Genomic DNA, 25,058 nt, shown 5'->3' with positions numbered 1-25,058 from the left:
CTTTCATACAGGCACTTCATCTCTCTTTACAGCTCCCATTCTCATTGTCCTTTCTATATTTCCCTGATGCTGAATTGACATCTTCTGGATACAATCACTCCAGTCCTGTCCTTTGAACAACTTATCTATGTTCACAACCTATCTTCCTCCAACATTTACATTGCCTCAGAAAGCCAATCCCTTCCACAATCCATTTGTAAACCAACTCAATTTCTTAAATGTTAAGGTGTGTGTAAATAACTTGGGGATTATGCTCAAAAATGCAGTTTTGGATTCAGAGGTCTGAGATAGGTCCCGAGATTCTGCATTTCTGAGATGCTCCCAGGCAAGGCCCATGATTCAGGTACATGTACACATCAAATTGCAAGAAACCAGACAAGATGCCATCACATGAATTACTACGCAGGACACGATGAAATTCTTATCCTTGTTTAAACACGTGAAGACCTGAAGCAGTTAACAAGCCAAGAAGAGGCCCAGCCGTGCAGCCCATGTTCTCCCCCACACATTGGTGCTTCTGTATCCCCACTCGGCTCAAACACCCTCCTTGACCACCTAGGGAAATACCCTTGCTCTTCTGATCCATGAAACGTTGCTATGACAGCCTCGTGGGAGGATCTTTGAGTCTGTTCTCTCTGCCCATGTCATATCTACATTTTAGGCTATAAAAGCCTACAGGAGAGGTTTCTTGGACAAATTCTAGCTTTACTCCAGGTTCTATAAATATTTTGGACAAATGTTCTTTCTTTCTAGAGTCCTTCTTCCCAGAACCTATAATGATCCATTCCCACAGGGAGATGTGGCCTGTATTTGAAGTCTACTTCTTAAAGCTCTGCCCCATACAACACTTAGGGCTAAGTGGCTTATTTGCTAAGATAAGCAGCATATCAATGTCTCCCCACAAATGCTTTATTTACAGAGCTCCTGCAAATCAGTAGTGTCAAAGTTTTGAAACAAAAGTTATGATCATCATGTTTAGATAAAAAAATAAATAACTAAATCCTTTAGGGATTGAATTCTCAGGCTTAAGATATATAACAACCAAAAGGCAATGACCAATTTTATATAAATTTTATTTTTCAAAAATTAGATGTTTTAAGGGGTGTAGGATAGGCGTGTTTTTCTTGGTATAAAAAATAAACCAAAATAAAGATTCTGAAAATATCTTACCATTTCTTGTGAAACATAATCTGGACTTTTTGTATCAGCAGAATAAAAAGAAAAGTCATAAGTGAAGGTCTTGGTCCGTTCTCTCCCTGAGTCCCCAGACCCTCCTTCAGGTATCTAGAGAGATATGATATGATAATAATAATATAAGAAGAGCACTGTCAGTTCTTTGTAAAAAATATACAATGACCACCATTTCTCATATTTACAACCTAAAATCATTTAATTCCTCCTGACTGTGGGCTACCCACCCCCACCAAATGGAAACAAATCCAGAGTCAGTCTATATGACCCAAGGCTACTTCCCTGGATGTTTTACCATGATTACTTTATATGAACCCAGCACTCCAGCCAGACTCTATTTTATGCCATCGTCAGTGCTTTTCACTGTTCCCTCTACCAGAAACCACCAGCGTCCTGAGGCTGCCTAACTCCAGGGGGTGCTATTCACATAGATCCTGATGGGACTGGAGTTCCCTAGAGTTGTGTGATTTTGTGGCCCCACTGAGAACTCCAGATCAGAGGCTTCCTCTTCCATGAAGAGTCCCTTGGGCACTCCCACCTCTGAGAGCCTAGACTCTCCAAGATATATCATATTATTGCAAACGTTTGCATATATCTTGTCTACCTTGGTCCATACCTAAAGTGAACCAAAACCCATGTTTAAAAATCTTCATATGATACTAAAGCCTCACACAGCTTCCAGGACACATGCTGAATAAATTCAATGAGCATCGTATTTTTCCACCATAATTCAGACACTATAAAGTAAAATTGTCAAGGTTCTTATTATTAAAATGTTACAAGTCTGGGCATATGTTCTGATTACATCAGTTGAGGAAATGCTTGTAATCTCGAAAAAGCAACAGAGTAATCAAGGAAAATAGACTCCACTATGCACAAAGAAAGGAGGCCTCTCACTTTGTTTCAGTAAATGCAACTTTTTAATGATTAAACTTTTACCACAGCACTGTGAATACACAAAGATACATGAAGCAAAACCAAGCAAAGATAACTAACAACAGGGAAAGGACGAGTGGTGACTGGCAGAAACTGAGATTGGGAGGTCAAAGGAGGGAAAGCTAAGTGTGAGCCAGACAGAGCTAGAAAGTACAAGGACTCAGGTCAGTGGAGGAAGAAAGACATTCCAGTGGAGAATGCCTCAGGCAAAGGGACACCAGAGCTTCAAAGGAGGCCTATCAAATTATCTAGGGCACGGCCCACTGGAAGACAGGAGCATTCCCTAGCTCCTATCAGAGAGCAAGTCGCACCACTTTGAAATCAGATTTCAAAGTGTCCAGTCCCTGGAGCCACAAATTAAGAGAAATCCAACCTGAGACTGACCTGAACTTGACCATGGAGCAACAGGCCTCAAAAATGCAAACCTGCAAGTTTACCACGAGTATCTAAGGAGGAAGGGGATGAGTCTATAAAGCTCCTGACTTATTATTAATATTATAACCTTATTTCCCCCCCTAAGTAAAAAGTATTCAGGGACTTAACAAATTCACTGATCAAAGATATGAATAGGACATTTTAAGTGCAATAGGAAGAACTTGTCATCTTAGAAAATTATTTTTCAATCATTTTTCAAAAAAAAAATTCAGTGTTTTATCTTTCACCCCCTAAATTTTGAATAATACCAGCTCCTCTTGCTAAGTTTATAACATCATTTTTTTCATTAAAAATAAAAACAAATCAAGGGCCAAAGCTTATTTAATAATTCATAAAATGTAGTCAATGGCCAGGCTAAGGATCCACCACAGGACACAGGATAAAAACGCCAGCGTCTAGACTAAGCCAATGAGCTCCCATGCCAGAGCAAGAGCTTGGTCTGGTTTTCAGATAAAAGGAAACCAGGGATGGGAGAGGAAACGGGATCAATCCTCTTGCTTCGTGATGGAGCCCAAAGCCAAGGGCAAGTTGACATGCCTAACTGAACTGAAATGGCAGAAGCGTCTTATTTATCCACAAGTCATTATAACAGACATGGGGGCTCATGGAACGGCAGCAAGGGCAGGTTGCTACTTGCCTTTAAGTTTGTGATTGTTGTTTTGCTTTTCTCCATTTGTATAATGAATTTGGCTTCCAAGTCCTTTTCCCTACAACACAAAATATTCAGTTTGGTTAGGAGAGAAAAGATGGTTAAAAAAACAAACAAACTGTGTTACTTACTTTTTACATATAGGAGTTTGTTTTTAAATGGCATCTGAAGCACAATCACTGATACCACTCCTTCCGAATCCTTACAAATATAAACATGAAGACACACAAAACGGATAACATACCACCATCAAAAAGTAAGACTGACAAATAACGAGTTGTTCAAACCTAGAAAAACGTCTAACTGTAAGTTAGAAGGAGTGGAAATGAGATGACAGAAACTAGAGAGGCCTGTGAATCATGAAAAAAGCAGCCCACTCAACTGGGTATAAAAAGAAAGACACTTTATCCCTCCACCCAAGATGAGAGCTAAGAAGAAAATGGAGTGAGTGGTCACAACCAGGTGCTACTTCTAGAAGTAGCCAGGGCACGGCCCCTTCTTTCCACCTTCTCCCATATCCATTCAGAAGAGGAAGTCAAGAGAACGCCTGAAAAAGTATAGTTCCCTAGAATAAATGCCCACATCTACACAACAGAGTGTTACATCATTGAAAAAGAAATGAGTTCTATACACGGCTATAAAGTGAAAACCAGAATCAATTTATTGTTGAGTAGGAAATGCAAGGGGGAGAAAAACATACAAGGATACTACCTCTTATATTTAAAGATAAGAAGAATAATCTAATTATTTTTCAAAAAGCTACTTATGAAGCCCTGGCCAGATAGCTCAATTGGTTGGAGCATTGTCCTGATATGCCAAGGTTGAAGGTTTGATCCCCAGTCAGGGCACATACAAGAATCAAACAATGAATACACAAAAGTGGAACAATAAAAATCTCTTTCTCTCTCTCTCTCTCTCTCTCTCTCTCTCTCTCTCTCTCTCTCTCTTTCTCTTTCCTTCCCTACCTTCCACTCCTTCTCCCTCTCCCTCTCCTTCTCCCTTCTTCTCTTCATCTCTTTCTCTCCAAAAATCAATCAATTAATAAAAAATGTTTTAATAAAAGCTACCTATGGGAAAAGAAGAAAATGTAGTGGAGGGAGCAGTAATAAAAGCTAGATTTCTGCCAAAACCGGTTTGGCTCAGTGGATAGAGCGTCGGTCTGCGGACTGAAGGGTCCCAGGTTCGATTCCGGTCAAGGGCATGTACATTGGTTGCGGGCACATCCCCGGTGGGGTGTGTGCAAAGAGGCAGCTGGTCGATGTTTCTCTCTCATCGATGTTTCTAGCTCTCTATCCCTTCTCCCTTCCTCTCTGTTAATAATCAATAAAATATATTAAAAAAAAAAAAGCTAGATTTCTAAAACAACAATAACAAAAATATACCTTTATCTCTAAATCTTCTTTAGAATGCAAAAGTAAAATGAAATCTTATACATTTAAAAAAAAAATTGTAAGGGCTTATTAGAGTTTATTTGAGCCAAACAGAAGATGTGCCAGGAAGCAAGATCTCAACAAACTGAGAAAAATGCTTCCCAAAGTTGTGTTTTAAAATAAAATAAAACAGAAACTTGTAAGTTGAAGCAAATAAACCTAACTGTGCACTGCACAGTAACAAACAATTTTAATTATGACTGTATAGAGGAATTTGACAGTAGAATGTAGTGGGACATAGCAAAAGGAGAGAAAGAACTATAAAAAAAATTAAAGCATTTTCAGTAATCATATTTTTGGTGGGGAAGTAAGTATCATCATTCTGAGATGTGTTTGTGTATTATAGGATAATACATGAGTAATTATATCAGTGCCACTGAGAAAGAAAGAGATACAAACATAATTATATCAGTGCCACTGAGAAAGAAAGAGATACAAACATAATATGAGGTTAAATAAAAGCTCCATCATCCTAAATCTGAATGGAAAGAAACTAGCATGAACTTTATCTAAAACTGATAGAGCCTGGCAGTGGGGAAGGTCAGCTGCCCATGTACTGAGGAACTGAGGGTTGCCAGCAGCCATGTGGTGAGCATGCAAAGGTCCCACCCCAGCCACAACAGGGGGTAACTGTGGAGCAGGCTGGCACCTTAGAGTGCAATCTTGAGAGACACCAGACTCTTGACCTACAGAAACTGTTAGATAATAGTGTTTTAAGCCCCTACATTTGGGGTAGTTTGTTACACAGAAAGAACTAACTGATACAAAGGCCATGTCAAAAGGACCCAGGAGTCAACCTGAGTAAGTTTCTACTGGCCAAAGTTGAGCAGCAGGAAGAAGAATAACTGCAAGAGAAAGACACAAAATATGCATAAGTTCATGAAGTCATAATTGAGAAATAAAAATGAAATGGTCCCCTTTGGAGGATCAAAAGAATCACCTCATTATTTTGAAAGCTAGAAGATAAAGGGAAAGAATCAAGCATTTCCCTGGCATTTCCTGAACAATCTGCATGCCAGAGTAACCAAACAATTGTTACAGTTGTTGAGAAGTTCCTTTTGTCAAGATTCGCAGCTAATAAATAAGGATGGAATGAAAACACTGGAATATCACCATTTTGCAACCCCTGGTGAATTAATGGCACCAGGGAGTGACCATCAATGGCTGCTAACTGTACCCTCTAGGAGACAATCAGACATGCTGTGCATGCTGACTGAAGGACCAGCACTCCTGCCCAGTAGTCTCCTCCCTCAGGAGCCACCAGGAAATTCGGGGGCAGGGGGAACAACACCAACAGTGCCAGGGGGCAATCAGCATAATCCAGCTTCTGGGAAAGCTGACAGATAAATGAACTCATTTACTCAACAGCAATAACAAGTTGCAAGGAATATAAAGATGGAATAGTAATCTATTTAAAAAGACTTTAAAGACATAACCAATTGGATCTCAATTCAAACAGAAAAGGGTGTTTGAAATTATATGTAGAGAATGTTAGCACTGACCAGATATTTGATGATATTAAGGAATTATTATTACTATTTTCAATATGATGATTTCTTTAAAGTCTTAATCTTTTAGAGATACTTACTGAAATATTTACAAATAAAACTGATATGATATCTGGGATTTACTTCCAAATAACCCAGGGCTGGAGGAAACAGGTGCTGGTGGCATCCTGGCCACCTCCAGATGAACAGGCACAGAACATGTTGTAAACACCACTCAGAAACTACAGTGGATTCACAAGAGTACCCATTTGACTTTTCCGTGTGAAGAAGGGTGGCTATATGAAGCGAACAATGGCTTTAGAGACATACAAATGAAACCCCTCCCATGTGCAAGGTGCTCCCACTCCTGCCCTCCAGGGACACCCCAGGATAAGCAAATATTTCACAAACTAGCCCCTTTCCTGCAGCATTCTCCTGCGGAAAGTACTAGTATATCCTGCCCAGCAAGAGAAATGCATGGGTGAGGTGAATACCAAGCCGGCCACATCTAAATTCTTCCCATTCCTACATGAGTCATTTATTTCTCAGCCACTTGCTAACCTAATTTGTCTAGATCTCTCATTTCAAAACCACTATGGAGGTTCAGATCCTGTGGAGGTACAGAATTATGGAGGTACAGAACCTGTAGAGGTACAGAATTATCCAGGGATCTAAGATTAGAAGTAACCCTGATGGGTGACCACTTGTCAATTCTTGTTTATAACAGGAAGCAATGCAATGCAGCTGCTACCATGCCTGCTGCCTGGGTTGGAAGCCAGAGGTTAAGTAATGCCCCAGCTCAGAGCCTTACAGGGCTTGCCATGCTATCATTTATTCTAACCTGTAGGTCAGCACAAAAGCACTTTCCTAGTTTTAAAGTAACATCTATTCTATAAAAATAACTAGGAAAGATACTGACTGACAGACCATTATATAATGAGAGCATCTTTCTATTCGCACTCCTGAAATCAAAACTGAAGATGCGAGGTGGGTTTCAAAGGTTTCACCACCTCCTTGACATTGTATGATTCAGGTGTGGTGGTGGGGGAAGGGAATAGCGACAGGTTCACTGTTCTTTAGGATCCCTAGTTTTCCTCAGTTTCTCAATAATAATATCTCTGTGCCCCAAAAGATAGGCACCCCGGCTCAGACCCTTATTAGTCAAAAAGTAGCCCAGCAGCAGCATCGGCCCTGGGGAACTTGTTAGAAATGAAGGATCTCAGGCTCCACCTCACACCTACTGAATGGGAGGGGACCTGCCTTGTAACAAGAGTTCCAGGAGATTCCAATGAACACGGGTGTGGAAAGCACTGCTCTGACGTTGCATTAATATGACAGAGTGATAACTGGTCTTACTTTTACTTTCATGAAGTAAACTCCACAATGTTTGTACTTTGTACACTGGGAAACTCACCAACTTTGTACTTTGACCTTTAAAGTTAGTTTTTAAATTTCATGGGGGAATATGCCTACAGCCTAAGTCAGCTGACACTGTTTTCACCCTTTGCTCTTAAATTGTACATTAGCTTCTGACCAAGAGTAACAAATGCTAGATATATCGGATCTAAGTAGTCACCTGAGTGCCATCGCATCCAGGCTCTCCCATTCTCACCACTCCGCCCTGCTGTCAGCTTCCAGCCCTTTCCAGTATCAGTGTCGGCTGCTAACAGCTTGAAGTCATTTTAAAAGTAATCACAGGCCATCAAGATTAGATAGAGGCCATCTGTTCCAGAAAGGAAATCTCACAAATAGCAATGTCCTATCTATACTGTTTCCTTCTTAAGCAAAAAAACTAAAAGAAAAAAGATGTATCTTTACTCCAAATATAACCTAGCAGTACAATATTTATAACAAAGATGCTAGCTAGAATTTTAGCCATAGAGAGCAATTCTCACTCTAGTTCATGAAAATGCTTATGGAAAAGTCAGTGTAATCTCCATAGCGGTTATGAAGGTTGAAGTTATTAAATGTTGAAACTAACCCTTTAGTGCAGTCATTCCTTGTAGATTGCAGGAGGGTTGTCAAACTTTCACATATTTCAGAGAGGAAGAGAAGAAGAAAAGCTCCAGGCCCTTCTTTCCCTCCACACCCTGCTGACCAATCCTGCTCAGCACCCTGACTCACCGGAGACTGTTGACTGCTCACGGCCTCCCCTTCACCCCAGGTGACTTCAGGGCCCATCCAACAGCCTTATCTCCCACTCCCTCACTCCCACAAAACTCTCAGTTATTTAGTCCTGCCCAATCTACCCACTATTTGCCAACCTCAGCCACAGCTCCCCACTCTGTAGCTACTGTCTCATGTCAGGCTACCATCACCTCTCCCTCGTCTCTTTGCCTCCAGCCTTGCCCCCTCCCATCCACACTCCACTCTTACCATGAGTCTTCCGTGCTCTAAACGTCTTCAGTGATTTCTCAAAGGCTACAGAATAAAACTAACTCTCTGCGGTATACAAAGTCCTTGGTGATCTGACGGTCAACACTGTGTCTGTCCTAGCTCCTCTCCTGGACAACACCCAGCCATCCCTCCAGACTCAGCTGAGGCCCCAAACCCTTAGCAGAGCCTTCGAAAGCCCTCTGCCCCATCCCCTCGTTAGATGGCCCACCTGCTTGTTCACCCCCCAGACTGTGAACGCCTCAAGAGTAAGAACTCTGCCAGCTTGGGTTTACAACCCCAGACCCTGGCATAGTACCTGCAACTTTGAGGTGCTCATGAAATGGTCTTGCATGTGATGGACTGACTGACTGAAAGGCTAAATGAATGGTTCTACCCCAGCCTACTCTTCACCACGTGCACCTTCTGCTTAATGCCATGTCTCTTACTAGTTCCCCTAGCATTCTTTGTTCTTGCTTTCCCACACTCTACATTATCTTCCCAACCACATTGTCAAGGAAGGATTGTCTCAGGACTAGTGTGATTCACTTACCCTTCATATACCTACCTCACTTAGCCCACTTATATGGGTTTTATTCCTGCTAATGCCATCCCTCCAATTATTCTAGACTCTAGAGAATCCCAGAGAAGAACCCAGATTCCTTCACACTCCACCGAGCACAAGAGGGCAACATTCGCAATCTCGCTCAGTGCTTTGTCTCATTCCTTCAGCTGAACACCGTAAAACATCAGGCACTGAGAGTTCCCCCGGCTTGGGTCAATTTCCTCTGACATTTAAGAAACATGGGAAATAAATCTTGACATTTTTCTCATATTGAGGAAAATAAATAATCCTAAAATACTATTTGAACATTGATTTGATAATAGAGCCAAATGAACTATGTCTCTCCCTGGCCACTTTAGTGAATTGGGTTTCTCAACCGAAAAGTCAATTATGGTCCCTTCATACAAATAAGTAATTTATTTGACAGGTCTGCAAACTAGATCATAAGATGCCATAAATGAACCAGCTGGAGTACGTATACGGAGTTACTGATCAATATTGGGGTGGAGTGAGGTAGGAAGGAAAGAAAAAGATGTAAAATATCCAATCAGAAAAAGTGATAAAAATTATATTAGCTCTCAGATATGTGAGTAGGAGAAAGCTTATTGGAAAAAAAAACACAACAACCCTATATTAATTCAAATATTTTAAATGTTTTTAAATTATCCAGCAATTCTAACTGGTCCCACTTGCTCACTGGTGGCCATTCGCTTGGAAGATCCTAGAGATGGGCTTATTCACCCCGAGTTCTGAAGTCAATCAGTACCCCCCAAATTCACCTTAATACTTATATACTAGGAACCAATATTTAACTGACTTCATATTGCTGGACACCCAACAGCAAAAATAAAAATAAAAAAAAACTCTGATGTAAAAAAGAACGTGTGACCTCCCCAGGTACTACGTGGGAAGAAGCCCAGGGAACACTGTTGAGTGGGAGAAAGAACAAGTAGCAAAACAGTCTGCCCATGCTTCAGTCTATAGTGCCATAAACACAGTGAGGCAGAACATGCACATCCATGCTCCCGATGCCCAGAACATCTCGGAACATTCCAGAAAGGATGAGGAGGAAGCATTAGCGGTGGTTACCTCTGGACCTTGCCCGGGGGAGGGAGGCGGGGGAAGAAAATGAAGTGAATGTTTCACTGCTGGAATTTATTGTAGCATGACTTCATATTACTTTTATACTTAAAATAAATTTAGTTAATCCAAAGACCCAAAATCCCTAAATTAAAACTTTGGGTGGCTCCTCGGTGCTCTAGGGCTGAGTCCGCATCCTTACATACATGTAAAATGAGGGCTGGCTTATCAGCCTCCTCTCCTGACTGCCCAGCCATAACGAGGACCGCCCCCACTATAGTTATCCTGGTGGCTGCCCTGATGTGCCTCTCCCCTCCCCTGCCTCTCTGCAGATGGTGCTCAACATTCAAAGCCAGCCCAGATGCCCCTCTTTTGGGCAGTACCCCTGATCCCCAACGCTCAGTGTTTTGCTCGGTCCCTCTGCTAGACCCAACAGCACTTCTCTTCTTCTCTTTTATTAGGGTTCCTGAGAAAATACAGGACGCCCGATTAAATCTGAATTTCAGATAAACAAATAAATTGTTAGTATAACGATATCCCAAATATTGCATGAGACCTACTCATCCTTTACTGTTGGTTGCTAGCCCCGAGGAGGACACCATCTCTTACCCAGGGGTGTGCACCCAGAGGGCAGTTCCCGTGAAATGCATTTGTACCGACCTCCATTTCTCAAGCCCAGGGAGTGACTGAGTCTTCAATGACACCCTCAGCACCCAGTGGAGTACTGGAGGGTCCATAAATATGCCTCCTCACTTATGTTGAAGTGTGGAAACAAACTCAGGGAGAGCTGTTCTCCTGAAGCCGTGTTTCCCATACCCTTCAGGGCTGGTTCCGAGCCCTCAAAGACTCTGGGGTCTGCTGACTACACTTAGTTGCTCCTCTTGGTATCCATAAAACCCACAACTCAGTTTTTGAGAAAAAACCCTGGGGAGACAGATACTGAAAAAAATTACAGAGTGGGTTTTCCGGGCAATCACCCTGACTTCCCTTCGGCTCCTCAGAATGTGCCTCCCAACACAGACGTCAGGGAGAGGTCAGCAGCACCATGACCTACTGGTACATCCAAATGCCAACCTGGAGAGGCAGCCAGTGAGAAGTCTGTGCGGCCTCCACTCCATTCCCCGTGGGCGGTCACGATGAATGAGCCAAGGACAACAGTGCTGTCAGGCTCAGATGCTCTGAGTGCCCCATGCTAAGTGAAATCCTCCGCTGACCCCTGAGAAAACAGGAGGGAGCTATGAAGCTGAGTCTTTTACGATCTTCCCTGGTCTAGAGAGGGTGTAATAAACCTAAAACCTTAGGCAAAGAGCCAGCTGTTAAGGTTGGGATCCCAGAGAGGCAGACAATCAGGGGGGAGTTGAGCATGCAGGGTGCTCATTAAGGTGCCCTTGGGATGGGTCAACACCTGGAGGGAGCGGGAGGCAGAAGCAGGACTGGGCAGCTGCAGCGCAGGCCTAAAGACAGCCTAGGCAGACCCTGCAGACAGTCCTGGAGCTGTAGCCGCCCTTCAGAGATGCCCAGGTTGGGACAAATGACCAGGTCTTTATACCCCCACAATGAGCAGTCACGGACTGTGGGCTGCCTGGCGAGAGGCTGACAGTGAGGGCCAAGCCCACAGTACCCCAGGAGATGGACAACAAGCTTCAGCAAAGGAAGCTCTGGGCAGCAGGCATGGGAACCACCACACTAACCCTCCTGAAATGCATGCTGTAGGGCATACTGACAAGTGGCAGCCATCATCCCAACTCCCCAGCAGAGTGCGATGGGCAAGAAAGAAGGCAGCTACTTCCTCTGTTTCCAGCTGAAGTACAGAGAGACTAATAATCAGAACTGTCTCAATACAAATGAGTTGCCTTGAGATGTGCAGAGTCATCACTAAGGAGGTTTAGTCGGAGGCTAACAAATGCTTAGCTGGGTCACTGTATGGAAAGATGTGTGTATTCATTCCGTCCACAAATAGTCTGTGAGTACTGTTGACAAGCCAGATAATGCTGTTGGTGTAGGGAAAAAGTGGTAAAGGATACAGACAAAGTCCTTCTGGAATCTGTACTTCAGTGAGGGGGTGAGGAAAAATGAATACAATAACATTCTGGATACTACTAACTACAGTAAAGAAATGAAAGGGTGACCAGGGCAGAGGCAGGGAGATGGGTAGTCAGAAAAGAGCTCACCCCAGGGAATGTGGGAGCAAAGACCTGACTGGGATAGTGCTGAGGGCCAGGCAAGATCTGGGGAGAGCATTTCAGGTAAAGAGAACAGCAGGTACACAGGCCCTGGGGCAGGAACCAGCCAGAGGTTTGGGGGACTAGCAAGAAGGCCTGTGTGACTGCAGAAGAGAGAGGGGATGCCAAGTGGAAGATGAGGCCAGAAAAGGAGGCAGGCCTTAATGGCCTTGGTTCAATGGCTAAGACTTTGGGACTAAAATGGGATATGAAGCCATGGATATGGGAAGGTTTTGGGTACAGGGGAATGGCACAATCACACTTAAGTTTCCAAATGATCCCTCTAGCTGCTGTGCCCAAGACTCTGAGGGGAGAGGGGGATGCGAGTGGAGCCGGAGCCTGGTGAGGAGGGCCCTCAGGAGATGCTGGGGCATGGGCGAGAATGAAGATGCACCCAAAAGATGATGGGGCCAGATTTGGATTCCCAAGCCCTGCTGATCAACAGAAGCATCTGAAGAGCCTAACCCACACCCACCAAGTGAGAATCCCAGGATGGGGGACCAGGGATCTGTATATTTAACCTCCTAGATGCTGATGACCAACCAGGCCTGAGAGTCACTGCCCAAGTCAGTCAGTGATCCCTCCTCACCTCTGCGGAGCTGGGACTCTATACAGTGAGAAAGCGTAAATGCCTTTCAGCTCTGAGATGATGCTTCGCTAGGTGATCTCGGCCTGTCCTCATATGAAGCCCAATTCACCTGACCCCAACTCCAGACAGAAATCCAGAATGAGACTGCCTTTTGGGTTACCACTGTCGCCCTTCACCTGGGGCCTCTCATCTGAGCCCTACAACACCAAAGTCGCTGAGAAACACTGTGAAGTGGGGACAAAAAGCAAGGAGCAAAACAGTATGAAAACTATCATCCAGTTTGTGGTAAAACAGCAATCAGGGATAATATATACATTATTGAGTATGAACCTGAAGAAGGCTCATAATTGGTACCACTCTAGAAGCATGGGAGTGAAGTTAATTCACTCAGGGTATCAGGCTTACTTCTGTCGTGCAAGCCTGGTCCCAGGTGAGAAAAGCTGAAGAATTTCAAACATTAGAAAATTCAAGCCCAAAACCATAAATAACTAAATGCTGCTCAAGACTAAAGACGATGACACTTTCACTGGTAATTGTGGATACTCTGCAGGGAGGACAACTGGAGCCAAGAATGTGAAGGGCTTGAGAGCCAAGATGAGGCTGGGGAAATGGAGCACTTGACAGAAAGAGGATGAACTCAGAAGACAGGAAGAGACCTAGCCCAGGACCTCCCCTCACACAGAGAAACTGAGGCCCCAGCGGGTTAGGTGACTCACTCAAAGTTGCTACTAGTCAGCATTGTGAAAGGTTAGGGGAATTAAGCAAGAATCAATACTTCAAAGCCAGAGAAAAATGCTGAGAGCAAAGCCAGTCCCCTAAGTTGATTTCAGCTATGTCCTCCCATGGGAACACAATGGGCCAGTCAACACATTTAGGGAATCCATACAATAGTACTCTCAAACAGGGCACATAGTCAGTCAATGCTTCAAAATTTATCATGCCCTAGCCTCGTGGTCGGCAAACTGCGGCTCGCGAGCCACATGCGGCTCTTTGGCCCCTTGAGTGTGGCTCTTCCACAAAATACCACGGCCTGGGCGAGTCTATTTTGAAGAAGTGGTGTTAGAAGAAGTTTAAGTTTAAAAAATTTGGCTCTCAAAAGAAATTTCAATTGTTGTACTGTTGATATTTGGCTCTGTTGACTAATGAGTTTGCCGACCACTGCCCTAAGTGGGTCAGTTGGTTGGAGTGTTGTTTCATGCACCAAAAATGTTGTGGGTTCGAATACCAGTCAGCCCACATACCTAGTTTGCAGGTTCAATCCCCAATCAGGGCGCATATAGGAGGCAACTTATCAATGCTTCTCTCTCTCTCTTCCTCTCTCTCTCAAATCAGTAAAGCTATCCTGAGATGAGAATTTTTTTGTTAAGTTTACTATATACATTTTCAATTTTTAAATGCAGATGTGTTTTTTCTATAAATATCAGTTAACTTGGCAGATGCCAATTCCAAAAACAGAAACGAAGCTTGGCTCTTCCTGCAGACCCACAGCTGTGTCTTTGACTCCAGGACCAAGGCATAGGGACCTCTGTCTCTTCTGAGACACAAAAGGAAGGAAAAGGATGTGCATATGACCAAATTTCTTCAATATGCTTCTCCAAAACACACAAACAACATATTCTTAAAAGTGGACGTTTAAGAGGAGTGATATAAATATAAATATTGAGAACATAAGAACACTTACTCATATTTCCTTTTGTTTCCCGTGTTCAGACATTGGACCAACTATGGAATGCCCTGAGATATTCCTGTTTAGTACTGCAGCACCAGGAAACACCAAGAAATTAGCGTTCTCTGCCCTTACCCACTCCATCCTTGCAACCCTCCTTCCAGATTTATCTGTTTTAGAAAAATGTTCTCAGTGACAGCTTTTGGGAAAAAAAATATATATAGCTGGCCTGTAAAAAGAAAATTGACTCCTTTTACTATACTGCCAGCCAAATATACCAGCTAGGAGAAAGATATGCTTCAAAATACTAAATTGCAGGACTTTTTCCTCAAAGACTTTCATTCAAGTCAGAGTGGAACAAGATGCAATCATGGCCTAATGTGTTGTCGCTTTTTCACCAAGCACAGCAGCCGATGTCGCCAAGCAGACTGCTTTAGTAATTGTGGGGCGGAAGCACTGGGCTTCAGGGACCTGGGTTCTAAACTTGACTCTCAAACACTCTGTCACTTTGGCACCTGATTTAACTTTGCCAAGCCTTGGTTTCCTCACCTGTAAAATGACTGAATAAAACCTACCAAACACGGCTGCTAAAAAGTTCTAATTGTGCAGCAATGCTGTGAGTATTAACCTATCCTGGTGTATAATTTTTTTGCTGATGGAAGTGATAGAACAAAATAGGTGACACAACGCCAGGTGTGCAACAGATAATCAATGCTTTTATTTCCACCACAAATCCAAGATCCATCCATTCGTTGATCAAATACTTACTGTGCCTCTACTGTTGGAGGCAGTCGACAAAACCAACAAAAAGCCCTGTTCTCTTGCAGCTTCCATTCTGCAAGAGATATTTTCACAAAACCTTGCCAGTGCTTTCCCAAAATGGGTGGAAATGGAGGGAATTCAGAAAACTTCTTTTGCCAAATTTTCTAACCAGCTCTCAAAAAAATGAAGAACCACCATAGTGTTGATTTTCATAAGTTTTATTTATGAATGCTTTATCTTCAACACAACCCAGAGGTCACAGTTCATTAAAAAAATAAGAATATCAGAAATCCAAAATTATTTCACCTATTTGCAAATACCTGTGGATTATATCTAGTAATTCTGACTATACGCTGAATGTCCAATGTGAAGATATGTAATGCATGCTGCCCTTGCTCCCCGAGGGCAAGCTTGCAATGTTCACTCCCATGTTAATTAAAGAGAGATTAGCCCTAGCTGGTTTGGCTCAGTGGATAGAGCGTCAGCCTGCAGACTGAAGGGTTCCAGGTTCGATTCTGGTCAAGGGCACATATCCAGGTTGCTGGCTCGATCCCCAGTGGAGGGGTGGGGGGAGGGCGTTCAGGAGGCAGCCGATCAATGATTCTCTCTCATCATTGATGTTTCTCTCTCTCTCCCTCTCCCTCTCTGAAATCAATAAAAATATATTTTTTAAAAAAGAGTAAAAGAGAGCACCAGTAACCAGAGGCAGGAGTGGGCAGTGGACAAATGCAGATGTCTCCCCTTTACAAGGCTTTCTGGGAGATACAGAAATGTATAATCATGTTCTTGCCCTTCAATGGCCCACGACCACCCCACATGGGTAAGAACAAACAAGCTGTAAAAGCCCATTTGGCGGGGGGGAGGGGTAGGGGATGCGGGTTAGTGGGGGGGGGGGGGGGCAAGGGAGGGCAGGCCAAGGGGAGACCTGATTTCGAATGGCCTGGTAGTGAAACATAATCAGTACAAAAAGGAATTCTGATCAGTGCCTAGGGCACAACCACATTTTGTATACCGGGAGAGAAGGGCCTAGGTCACCAAAACTCCCTTCCAGAATATTCTCAGAACACCAAACTGAGCCACCCTGCCTTCCTCAGTGCTAAGCAGCCCTGGGCTGGACAAGAGCTGTTCCTTGTGCCTTTTCCCTCCGTTTTGGACCACAGAGAATGCCACTCCTCGCTGTGCTTTCTGAGCAGCGAGGTAACTCACACAGCAGCAAAGAGAAAAACAGGAGGAAGAAGCCACAGTCTCCACTTAGGCAGATTTTTATTTTGCCACCACCTGGAATTATGTTGTATTGTATGGTATGTATGTATGTGTCTATTTATTTATTTACAAAACAGCATCAGAAGGAGAGCACGCTGACCATTATCCAGGGTGTCCAGTACCTGGAACGTGTCCAGTAAATCAAATTCCAGGCAAGGAATTCCAGCCCATGAGTTCTCCAAGTTGCCTGCACACACAATCTCCTGGGGTCTTTAAAATTCCTGATGCCGCCCTGGCAGGTGGCTCAGTTAGCTGGAACGTCTTCCCACTCACCAAAGGGTTGCAGGTTCATTTCCCAGTCAGGACACATACCTACATGCCTGGATTATAGGTTCAATTCCTGATCGGGGAGCATGCAGAAGATGACTATCAATGTTTCTCTCTCATATCAATATCTATCTCCCGCTCTCCCTCCCTCCCTCCCTTCCTTTCTCTCTTTCTCGAAATCAATAAAAACATACCTTGAGTGAGGGTAAATAAATAGACACATACATACATACCATACAATACAACATAATTCCTGGATGCCCTGCTGCACCCCACACCAGTTAAATCTGACTCTATGGGGTGAGAAGCCATCCGTTGAAGACATGAGGCCAGTGTCCTAACCTCCTGGTTTCTCCACCACCCCATGTCAAATACAACAGGTCCAAATGAAGTCACATGTGCTAAGCCCAGGTCAGTAAACCAAGACTTAACACCTAACCTACCTACAGTGCCAGCCTCTCCAGGAATGGAGTCTTAAACCAGTCACTGGGGAGTTTCCCGGTCAACACCAGTGAGGCAATCTGCCTCAAAAAACCTGCCTGCCATGCTGATCTCTAAGGAAAGGTGACGGGTACCTGAAACACTGCTGTATCTTCCTGTCCCACCTGCTTCTGCCTGTGAAAGTCTGTCATTTCATACAGCTCCTCAGAGTTCCTTTCTATTTCAGAGATGGGATCCTGCCTGATTGATGAATTGGTAAATAAAGCCCAAGATCTTTACACTTACTCAGTTGAAGTTTGTTTTTTTAAATGTCTCAGAGGGACCACCTGGGATTCCTGCATATTCAGATGTCACTGAAAGCCCAAAGGAGGAAACAAACCATGATATGAACCTGGGCTAAGTCAGATGTGAGAGAGGGAAAAAAAGACCAAGCAGGCCACCAAAACCATCAGCAAAGAAGGCAGGCAGCATGCACAGAACCAGAGCAGAGTGGCCAAGCATGTCAGAGGCCAAAGAGCAGTGGAGGCTCTGGATTCCTAACTGACCGGTGCCTAGTTAACCACTGAGCCTGTCTCCCCACGTGGAAAATCGACTGAGTCCTGCCTGCTCTTCCTACCTCAGAGGTGGCTACGATGCAGAGGATGGACGTGAAGCACACAGTGAAGGACATAGCTCACACAAACGCCATCACTGTCCTTATTCAGCATTAGCAGCACAACTCCAAGAAGCCCCTTAACCCTTTGCACTTGCTTGCTTTTTTCTCGATTCCTTTATTCTAATGCTAACCGTGTCGAGTCACACTCGACATCCGAGTGCAAAAGGTTAAGAGCTGTACCTTATCTTTCAGTGGCCCCCGTCTCCCATGGGCCCTCTTTCCTGATCTTTGTGGCAACCAGTATAGGAGCAGTCTCTGAAGGCATTCAGTGAAATTCAAGGATGCTAGGGGCACAACTATGAAATGAGCAAAAGGTACTCAAAGATATTACCTCCCAAAAATACCAAAAACACTAATACTGTAGGAGAGTGGTATGGGGAAATGGTCTAATGCAAAGTTTTAAATAAAGCAAATGAAGGGGAAAGATTTTTAAACATTCATTCTAAACTGGAAGTTTTACAGTGGCATCCAGGGCTAGGACTGTTGCATTCTGTGTTCTAAAACTCTTTAATTCGTTATCAGTGTTTTAACAATCAGAGGATTTTACATAAAAATCTGGATTTCTGATTCTCTGGAAATATGGAAGGACAGGGCACTCCTGTGTCCCATTCCACAGGACAGCAGGGGTGACTTCCTGCCATCGTCCCACCCAGCCCACTGGGGTCGGCTGCACCCCACCTGGCTCCTCAGGCCCTGGAGTTAGGACCTACCTAGGAATTCCAGAGACTTCAGAGAAGGGATTATGCATCTAACAGAAAAAAGAAAAAAAAAACTTTTTTAAATGACTAACTGGCAACAAATTTAAAGGATCTGATTGTCACTTCTCAAACTTCATGTACTTTCTGTTGAGTTGTGTTTTCTTCTCCCACCCATGGTCTCTAAGGGAGAGAAAGCAATGAGGATGCTGGCTGAGGTGATGAAACTAATCAAGCTGAATTTTAACAAAATAAAGGATGACTTAACCCAGGTAGGAGCAAACAAGGTTTGTTTGATTTGTTCAGGTCTTCCAATTTCTTATTTAGGATTTATTACAGAAACCACCAGTGAGGGGCTTTCTCTCTCATATCTTTCTGTCTTTTCAGTGTGGGCTACCCCTCCCTAATTTACAATCCCTGGGACTCTTTGCCAGTATTTTCCCCTCTGAGGCCCTTTGGAGAATGAAGCTGCTATTGCCCAGAGCTGTAATGCAGAGGCACTATTAGCAGGTTCTTAACACTCAAGAATTCATCCATCCCAGATTCCTTAAAATTGAGCACACTACCAAAATTTCAGGCAGAAATAAAAGAAATGATCTTGCCATCAAGCCAAAAGGGCCTGAGGTAAGAAAGTCCTCTGATGTCATCATGCTTTTTGCAATAAGACAGAGACAGAGCAAAACAGTCTGGCCTCCTTTCTGTGGCTCAACTGATCAGTCTCTGCACAATAACACAGGCCGGCTCCTCAGACAGCCATATGAGGTCGAAGGAAGTCTCCAGTTGCACCTGGCATAATCCTTACACCTCTAATTTGGAGCTCCTTTCAAAGAAGATGAGGAGGAGGGGCGGGAGCCAGCACAAAATGTAATGGCACTCACTGTCTAAGGCCAGAGGCCTCATCTTGAGATAACAAGATGACATCAAATGAGCAGTTCTACTTGTTTCACTCAAGTCCTCACCTCTCAAGTGTCGCCTTTCTGTTCTTGTTCTTTCATGATCAGTCATGCTTTTAATTCCGCCTCCATTCTCCTGCAAACTGACCCTTCCTCTGAGCCCCCTGCGTGTTTCCAGGCTCTATTTGCATTTCCAAAGCTTGACAAACCCAGTTCAACACCTGCAATAGGAAGCGCTCCAACAGGAGTCCAGAGAAAGGAGACCCTTAACTTCCATAAGCCACACAGGAAAGGGACTTGAGAACAGCTATGAATGCCTCTGAAAAGAAGTAAGTGGATAAAATCACATCACACTGAAGCCACACAGAGAAAGCAAACTGCTGGCATCATTCTAGCGAAGGCAGTCTAACAGGCAGCCATGATGAACTCCTTCTAGTCCCAACTCCCACCACAGGTGTCCGCAGCACCACAAATCCTGGTCCAACAGAGGGGAGGACTTTGCCTGACTTGTGCATCACTGTATTCTCAACATGTGTCCCCAGCGGCTTTTAAAGGTTTCAGGGGTATAGGGGACATGTGCAAGGTCAAACTCTTCTCATAATGAAACCAGGATATCATCTGCCTTTTTCACTCTCACTCTCTATTGACTGCACAGGGAGCTTTCCAGAGGCTACAGGACTGTGATGACAAATCATTCTGATGACTAAGGGAAGGTATGCTTACGGACTCCGATGTTTAAAGTTTTTTAGTTTTAATTCTAATGTGATAATATAGTATATTGATATAACCCACAAAAGTAGTAGCTTTTTGGGGGCCTCAATAATTTTGAAAAATTACACTTTCACAAAGTGTTTGCTTTTGGGGACCCCTTCCCCAAAAGCAAACACTTTGTGAACTGCTGGTCTAGTAAAAGGCCTGGCATACACCTGACAACGTTTAAACACTGTGCAAACAATCAATCAACTCTTTCTATCAATAGACTAATGTCCAGTTAATGGTCTGTTATAAAATATGGAAAGAAGAGGTTACCAGGGGTCAGTTCCCGCTCTCTCAGCTAAGAAAGAAAAGAAACAGATTTGAGGGAACCATCAAATGAGAAAGAGCCAGGACCATCACAAGACCGTGACTCCACACCAATTCCTCCCATGGTCTATCCAGCATGTTCTGATGTGGTGAATACTTACATTCTGGGTTATTTAAAAATTTGCCAAAGACAGTGTTATCCATCCCATCCCCCAGCCACCCAGGAGTTGTCACCCATTCCTTCCCCCACCACCACCATCTTGTCAGTCTTAAACTATTAACTCTTTTTTTATATATAATTTGAACAATAAAGATTTATTAAATTAAAAATAAAATATACATAGAATAGATGGATAGGAAACATTGACATAATTTTATAAAATGATGATATATATATATATATATATATAACCTAATAATAGACAAATATGTAAATTGACCGTACCTTCGCTATGCCCACAGCCAATCAGAGTGAGTGAGTATGCAAATTAACCCACCAAAGATGGCGGTTAATTTGCATACGAAGGCAGGCGGGCAGCACCATGGCAGGCAGCACCATGGCCTGCTTCCGGGGGTACGGGTCCATCGGGAGCAGAATAGGCCCTGGCGCTGCCCACCCCATGGCCGGGGAGGCGGTGGGGTGGGCAGCGCCAGACTGCACAGGAAGGGTCCGGGTTCATCGCCGCCCTGGGGAGGCGAGGCCGGACTACCTAGCCGCTCCCGGGGGTCCCTGGGAGCATCGCCACCTGCTGCTCCCAGGGGTCCCTGGGATCATTGCTGCCCGCCACTCTGGGGGGTCCCTGGGAACATTGCCGCCCTGGGGAGGTGAGGCCGGACCCGCCTAGCCGCTCCCAGGTTTCCCTGGGATCATCGCCGCCCGGGGAGGTGAGGCCGGACCCGCCTAGCCGTTCCCAGGGGTCCCTGGGAGCATCGCTGCCCGCCACTCCGGGGGGTCCCTGGGAACATCGCCACCCCAGGGAGGCGAGGCTGGACCCGCCTAGCCACTCCCGGGGGTCCCTGGGAGCATCGCCGCCCCGGAGGAGGCAAGGCCGGACCCGCCTAGCTGCTCCCGGGGGTCCCTGGGATCATTGCTGTCCCTGGGAGGCAAGGCTGGACCCGCCTAGCCGCTCCCGGGGGTCCCTGGGAGCATCGCCGCCCCGGGGAGGCGAGGCCAGACCGCCTAGCCGCTCCCAGGGTTCCCTGGGATCATCGCCGCCCCGGGGAGGCGAGGCCAGACCGCCTAGCCGCTCCCAGGGTTCCCTGGGATCATTGCCGCCTGGGGAGGCGAGGCCAGACCCGCCTAGCTGCTCCCAGGGTTCCCTGAGAGCATTGCCGCCCGCCACTCCCGGGGGTCCCTGGGATCATCGCCGCCCTGGGGAGGTGAGGCCAGACCCGCTTAGCCGCTCCCGGGGGTCTATGGGAACATTGCAGGCAGGGGTTTGCTGAGACCCAGACCTGGCCTCTGGCCACAGATTCATAGCTTCACGGAGACCAAGGGAATCTGCCTCATCTGCAGAGAGACAGAGGTTCTGCAGTGGCCCCAAGACGCCGGTGAATGGTGAATATAGTCAATAGTGTTGTAATGATGGTATGATGCCAGGTGGGTACTAGAGCCCTGCCAGGGATCAAGGGGCATGGAAGGACTCCGGGCAGAGGGGCAAGGACCCTCACCCTTGAGACTGGGGTTGAGGGGTGGTGCCACCTCAGTGGAGGGGTGCTGCACTGCAGGGTACTGGACTGAATGATGTGATTCAGAGAAGCTCCCAGTGCTAACTGGCCTTTCTCAGGCAGCCTTCACACTTCAGAGGTAGTGACTCCTGCTTCTGCCTTGACCCAAAAGCAAGCCCGCGGTGCCCTGCCCCATGTCAGAGCATGCCTAGGCAGTGAGTGCGAAGCCTTCCACCTGCTCCGGAGAAGCAGGGGCATTAAAGAATGGGGGGCAGGGGACAGGGAGAGGAAAGAATGTGGAGCATCCGCAATGAAGAGGTGCTCGAGAAAGAGGCTTGGAAGCCTGACTGGAAGGTTTTTTCTGTTTGCTGGGCGGCTGCCCCTTAGGAAGTGCAAAGAGCATGGCTCTGAGGGCTTCCTGTGTGCTGAGTCAAGTTCCACAGCCAACTGGAATTGGCCTCAGTTTCCTGGTCTGTAAAATGGATAAAGCGTGTCCCAGTGCCTTCACTGAGCTTTGATGGCCAATTGAGATACTATATAAAGAAAATGAGGGAAGAAGTGAGAAAGAAAAGGAAGGACAAGCAACAGAAAAGAAAGACTGAAAGGAACCTGTAAACCCATTGTCACTTAAATAGGGAATATAGTCAATAGTGTTGTAATGATGGTATGATGCCAGGTGGGTACTAGAAATATCGGGGAACACTTTGTAAAGTATATGATTGTCTAACCACTATTCTGTAACTAATATAAAACCTGAAACCAATACAAAATAATGTTGAATGTAAAGAAATGAAAATTGGAGTGAAATTTTTATAAATTTCAAAGTTTAAATAAAAGCTGTAAAGGAAGGAAGGGGAGAATAAAAATAGTGTTTTTTTTCATTTTAAAGAGTTGTCTTTATATGGTGCTTTTATACTTTTCTAAGTCATTATCTCATTTTAATTTCAGGGCAACTTAAAGACAAGATAATTGTTTCCTCCACTATTCAAAGAAAGGAAATCTTGGTGTCTGGTCCTAATGATTCAATCGTCAAGCCCTTATTGTAAAGCAGGGTTAGTAAAATTTTCTGTGCAGGGTCATATCTATACTAATAAAAGCCTTGGGGATGATCAGGCCAGTAGGGGAGGGTATTTGGGGGCAATTAGGCCTACAGAGGAGCAGTTAGGTGTCAATCAAGCCATCAAGGGAGCAGTTAGGGGGCAATCAGGCAGGCAGGTGAGCGGTTAGGAGCCAGCAGTCCCGGATTGTGAGAGGGATGTCCAACTGCAGGTTTAGGCCCAATTCCACAGGGATCGGGCCTAAACCTGCAGTTGGACATCCCCCGAGGGGTCCCATATTGGAGAGGGTGCAGGCTGGGCTGAGGGACACCTTCCCCAGTGCACGAATTTCGTGCACCGGGCCTCTAGTATATATATATATATATATTGTTTAAGGCAGTGATGGGCAACCTTTTGAGCTTGGTGTGTCAAACTTCGCCAAAAAACTGAGCATAACTCGGGTAGTGTGTCACTTTGAGGAAAAAACATTATTTCACGATATTTATAGTTTAAATAACATAAATGTATAATTGTTATATATAATTGTATTTAATAAACCAAAATCTAAATATTTAGTGCTGACACGCGTGTCAGAGGTTCGCCATCACTGGTTTAAGGTATTACAAATAGTAGTACATATGTCTCCTTTTTCCCCCCCATTGACCTTCCCCCAGCCTCCTCTACCCCCAGGCACATGCCCTCACCCCATCCCCCCAGTGTCTTGAAATTACAGTGGGAAAGGCTGGGGAGGGGGAGATAAGAGATCAACCGAAGGACTTGTATGCATGCATTAAACTATTAACTCTTAAATAGCTCTTGAAACCTTCAAGATTTAGCTTGGCTGTCCTTCCTCCAGGCAAATTTCCTGGGGCCTTCTCCCTACCCAAGTCCCTCTATCATAGGTTTTTATAGAAGCTTTTTCCTTTTTTCCCACAGCACTTTCGTCAGCCTCTAAATAAACACCCATTTGTGGGATATTCATGTCTGCCTCCCCAACTAGATCACACGCTCTGGAAGAGCTGGAATGTGCTGGCCTTGGTCACCACAGTATCCCATGCACCTGCCACAGGAGTCTAGGACAGAGCAGGAGCTTAATAAATGACGAATGGATTATTGGTTGGGTTGGTAGGTGGGTGAGTGATGGGGTTTGTGTTATTGGACAAGTGGTTGGTTGTCTGAGTAGGTTGGTAGTTGGATGAATGAGTGGATGGGTGAGTGGGTGGGAAGGGGTGAGTGGGCAATGAAGATGGTAATGGGTGGATAGATCACTGACTTGCTGGCTGGCTGGGGCCTGAATAGGTGAGTGGAAAAGTGGATCCACTCTAACTGCAATGACTAGTTCAGGCTCCTGTTTGACCAGTTATATCTGATGACCTCCCAAATAGGTCTGGCAGCTGTCTCACTCCCTGGCTTTCGAATACACAAATCTCATCATGTTAACCCATTTATGAACTGACTTCCATTTCTTACAGAATCAGTTTAAAGTTAAATCACTTTTAGAATAATGGGGAGGAAAAAATAATCAAGTTGAAACTTCACAACTGGTCAAACCTGAAAACACCATAATCTGAACCTCCCACTTCTCCAGCCTCCACTCTCATCAGCCATCTGAAGTTCAGCCATGTCATAATACTGTACTTTGCAGTTCCCTAGTCATACTCTACAGTTTGGGGCCTTTATACCCTTTCTGTTTAAAATGCTATTGCTCAACTTGTCTGCTTGGCTGACGCA

General features: G+C 44.8%; 1 protein-coding gene across 5 annotated transcripts in view; it reads right to left on the bottom strand.

Annotated features, from left to right (window-relative positions):
* The window catches only part of KIF16B (kinesin family member 16B), a 277,041-nt gene that overhangs the window by 237,972 nt on the left and 14,011 nt on the right, over nucleotides 1-25,058 (bottom strand). For all 5 annotated transcript variants that reach the window (XM_079784761.1, XM_079784762.1, XM_079784763.1 and 2 more), the window contains exons 2-3: nucleotides 3,200-3,269; nucleotides 1,171-1,284 (exon numbers count right to left, since the gene is read on the bottom strand). In XM_079784761.1, the coding sequence (XP_079640887.1) occupies nucleotides 1,171-1,284; nucleotides 3,200-3,269 (184 nt within the window). The remainder of the gene's footprint in view (nucleotides 1-1,170; nucleotides 1,285-3,199; nucleotides 3,270-25,058) is intronic.

Source organism: Cnephaeus nilssonii (assembly GCF_951640355.1).
Source record: "Cnephaeus nilssonii genome assembly, chromosome: 11".
NCBI classification, from domain to species: domain Eukaryota; kingdom Metazoa; phylum Chordata; class Mammalia; order Chiroptera; family Vespertilionidae; genus Cnephaeus; species Cnephaeus nilssonii.
The sequence above is the reverse complement of the archived record's forward strand: the minus strand, read 5'-3'. Positions and strand labels throughout refer to the sequence as shown.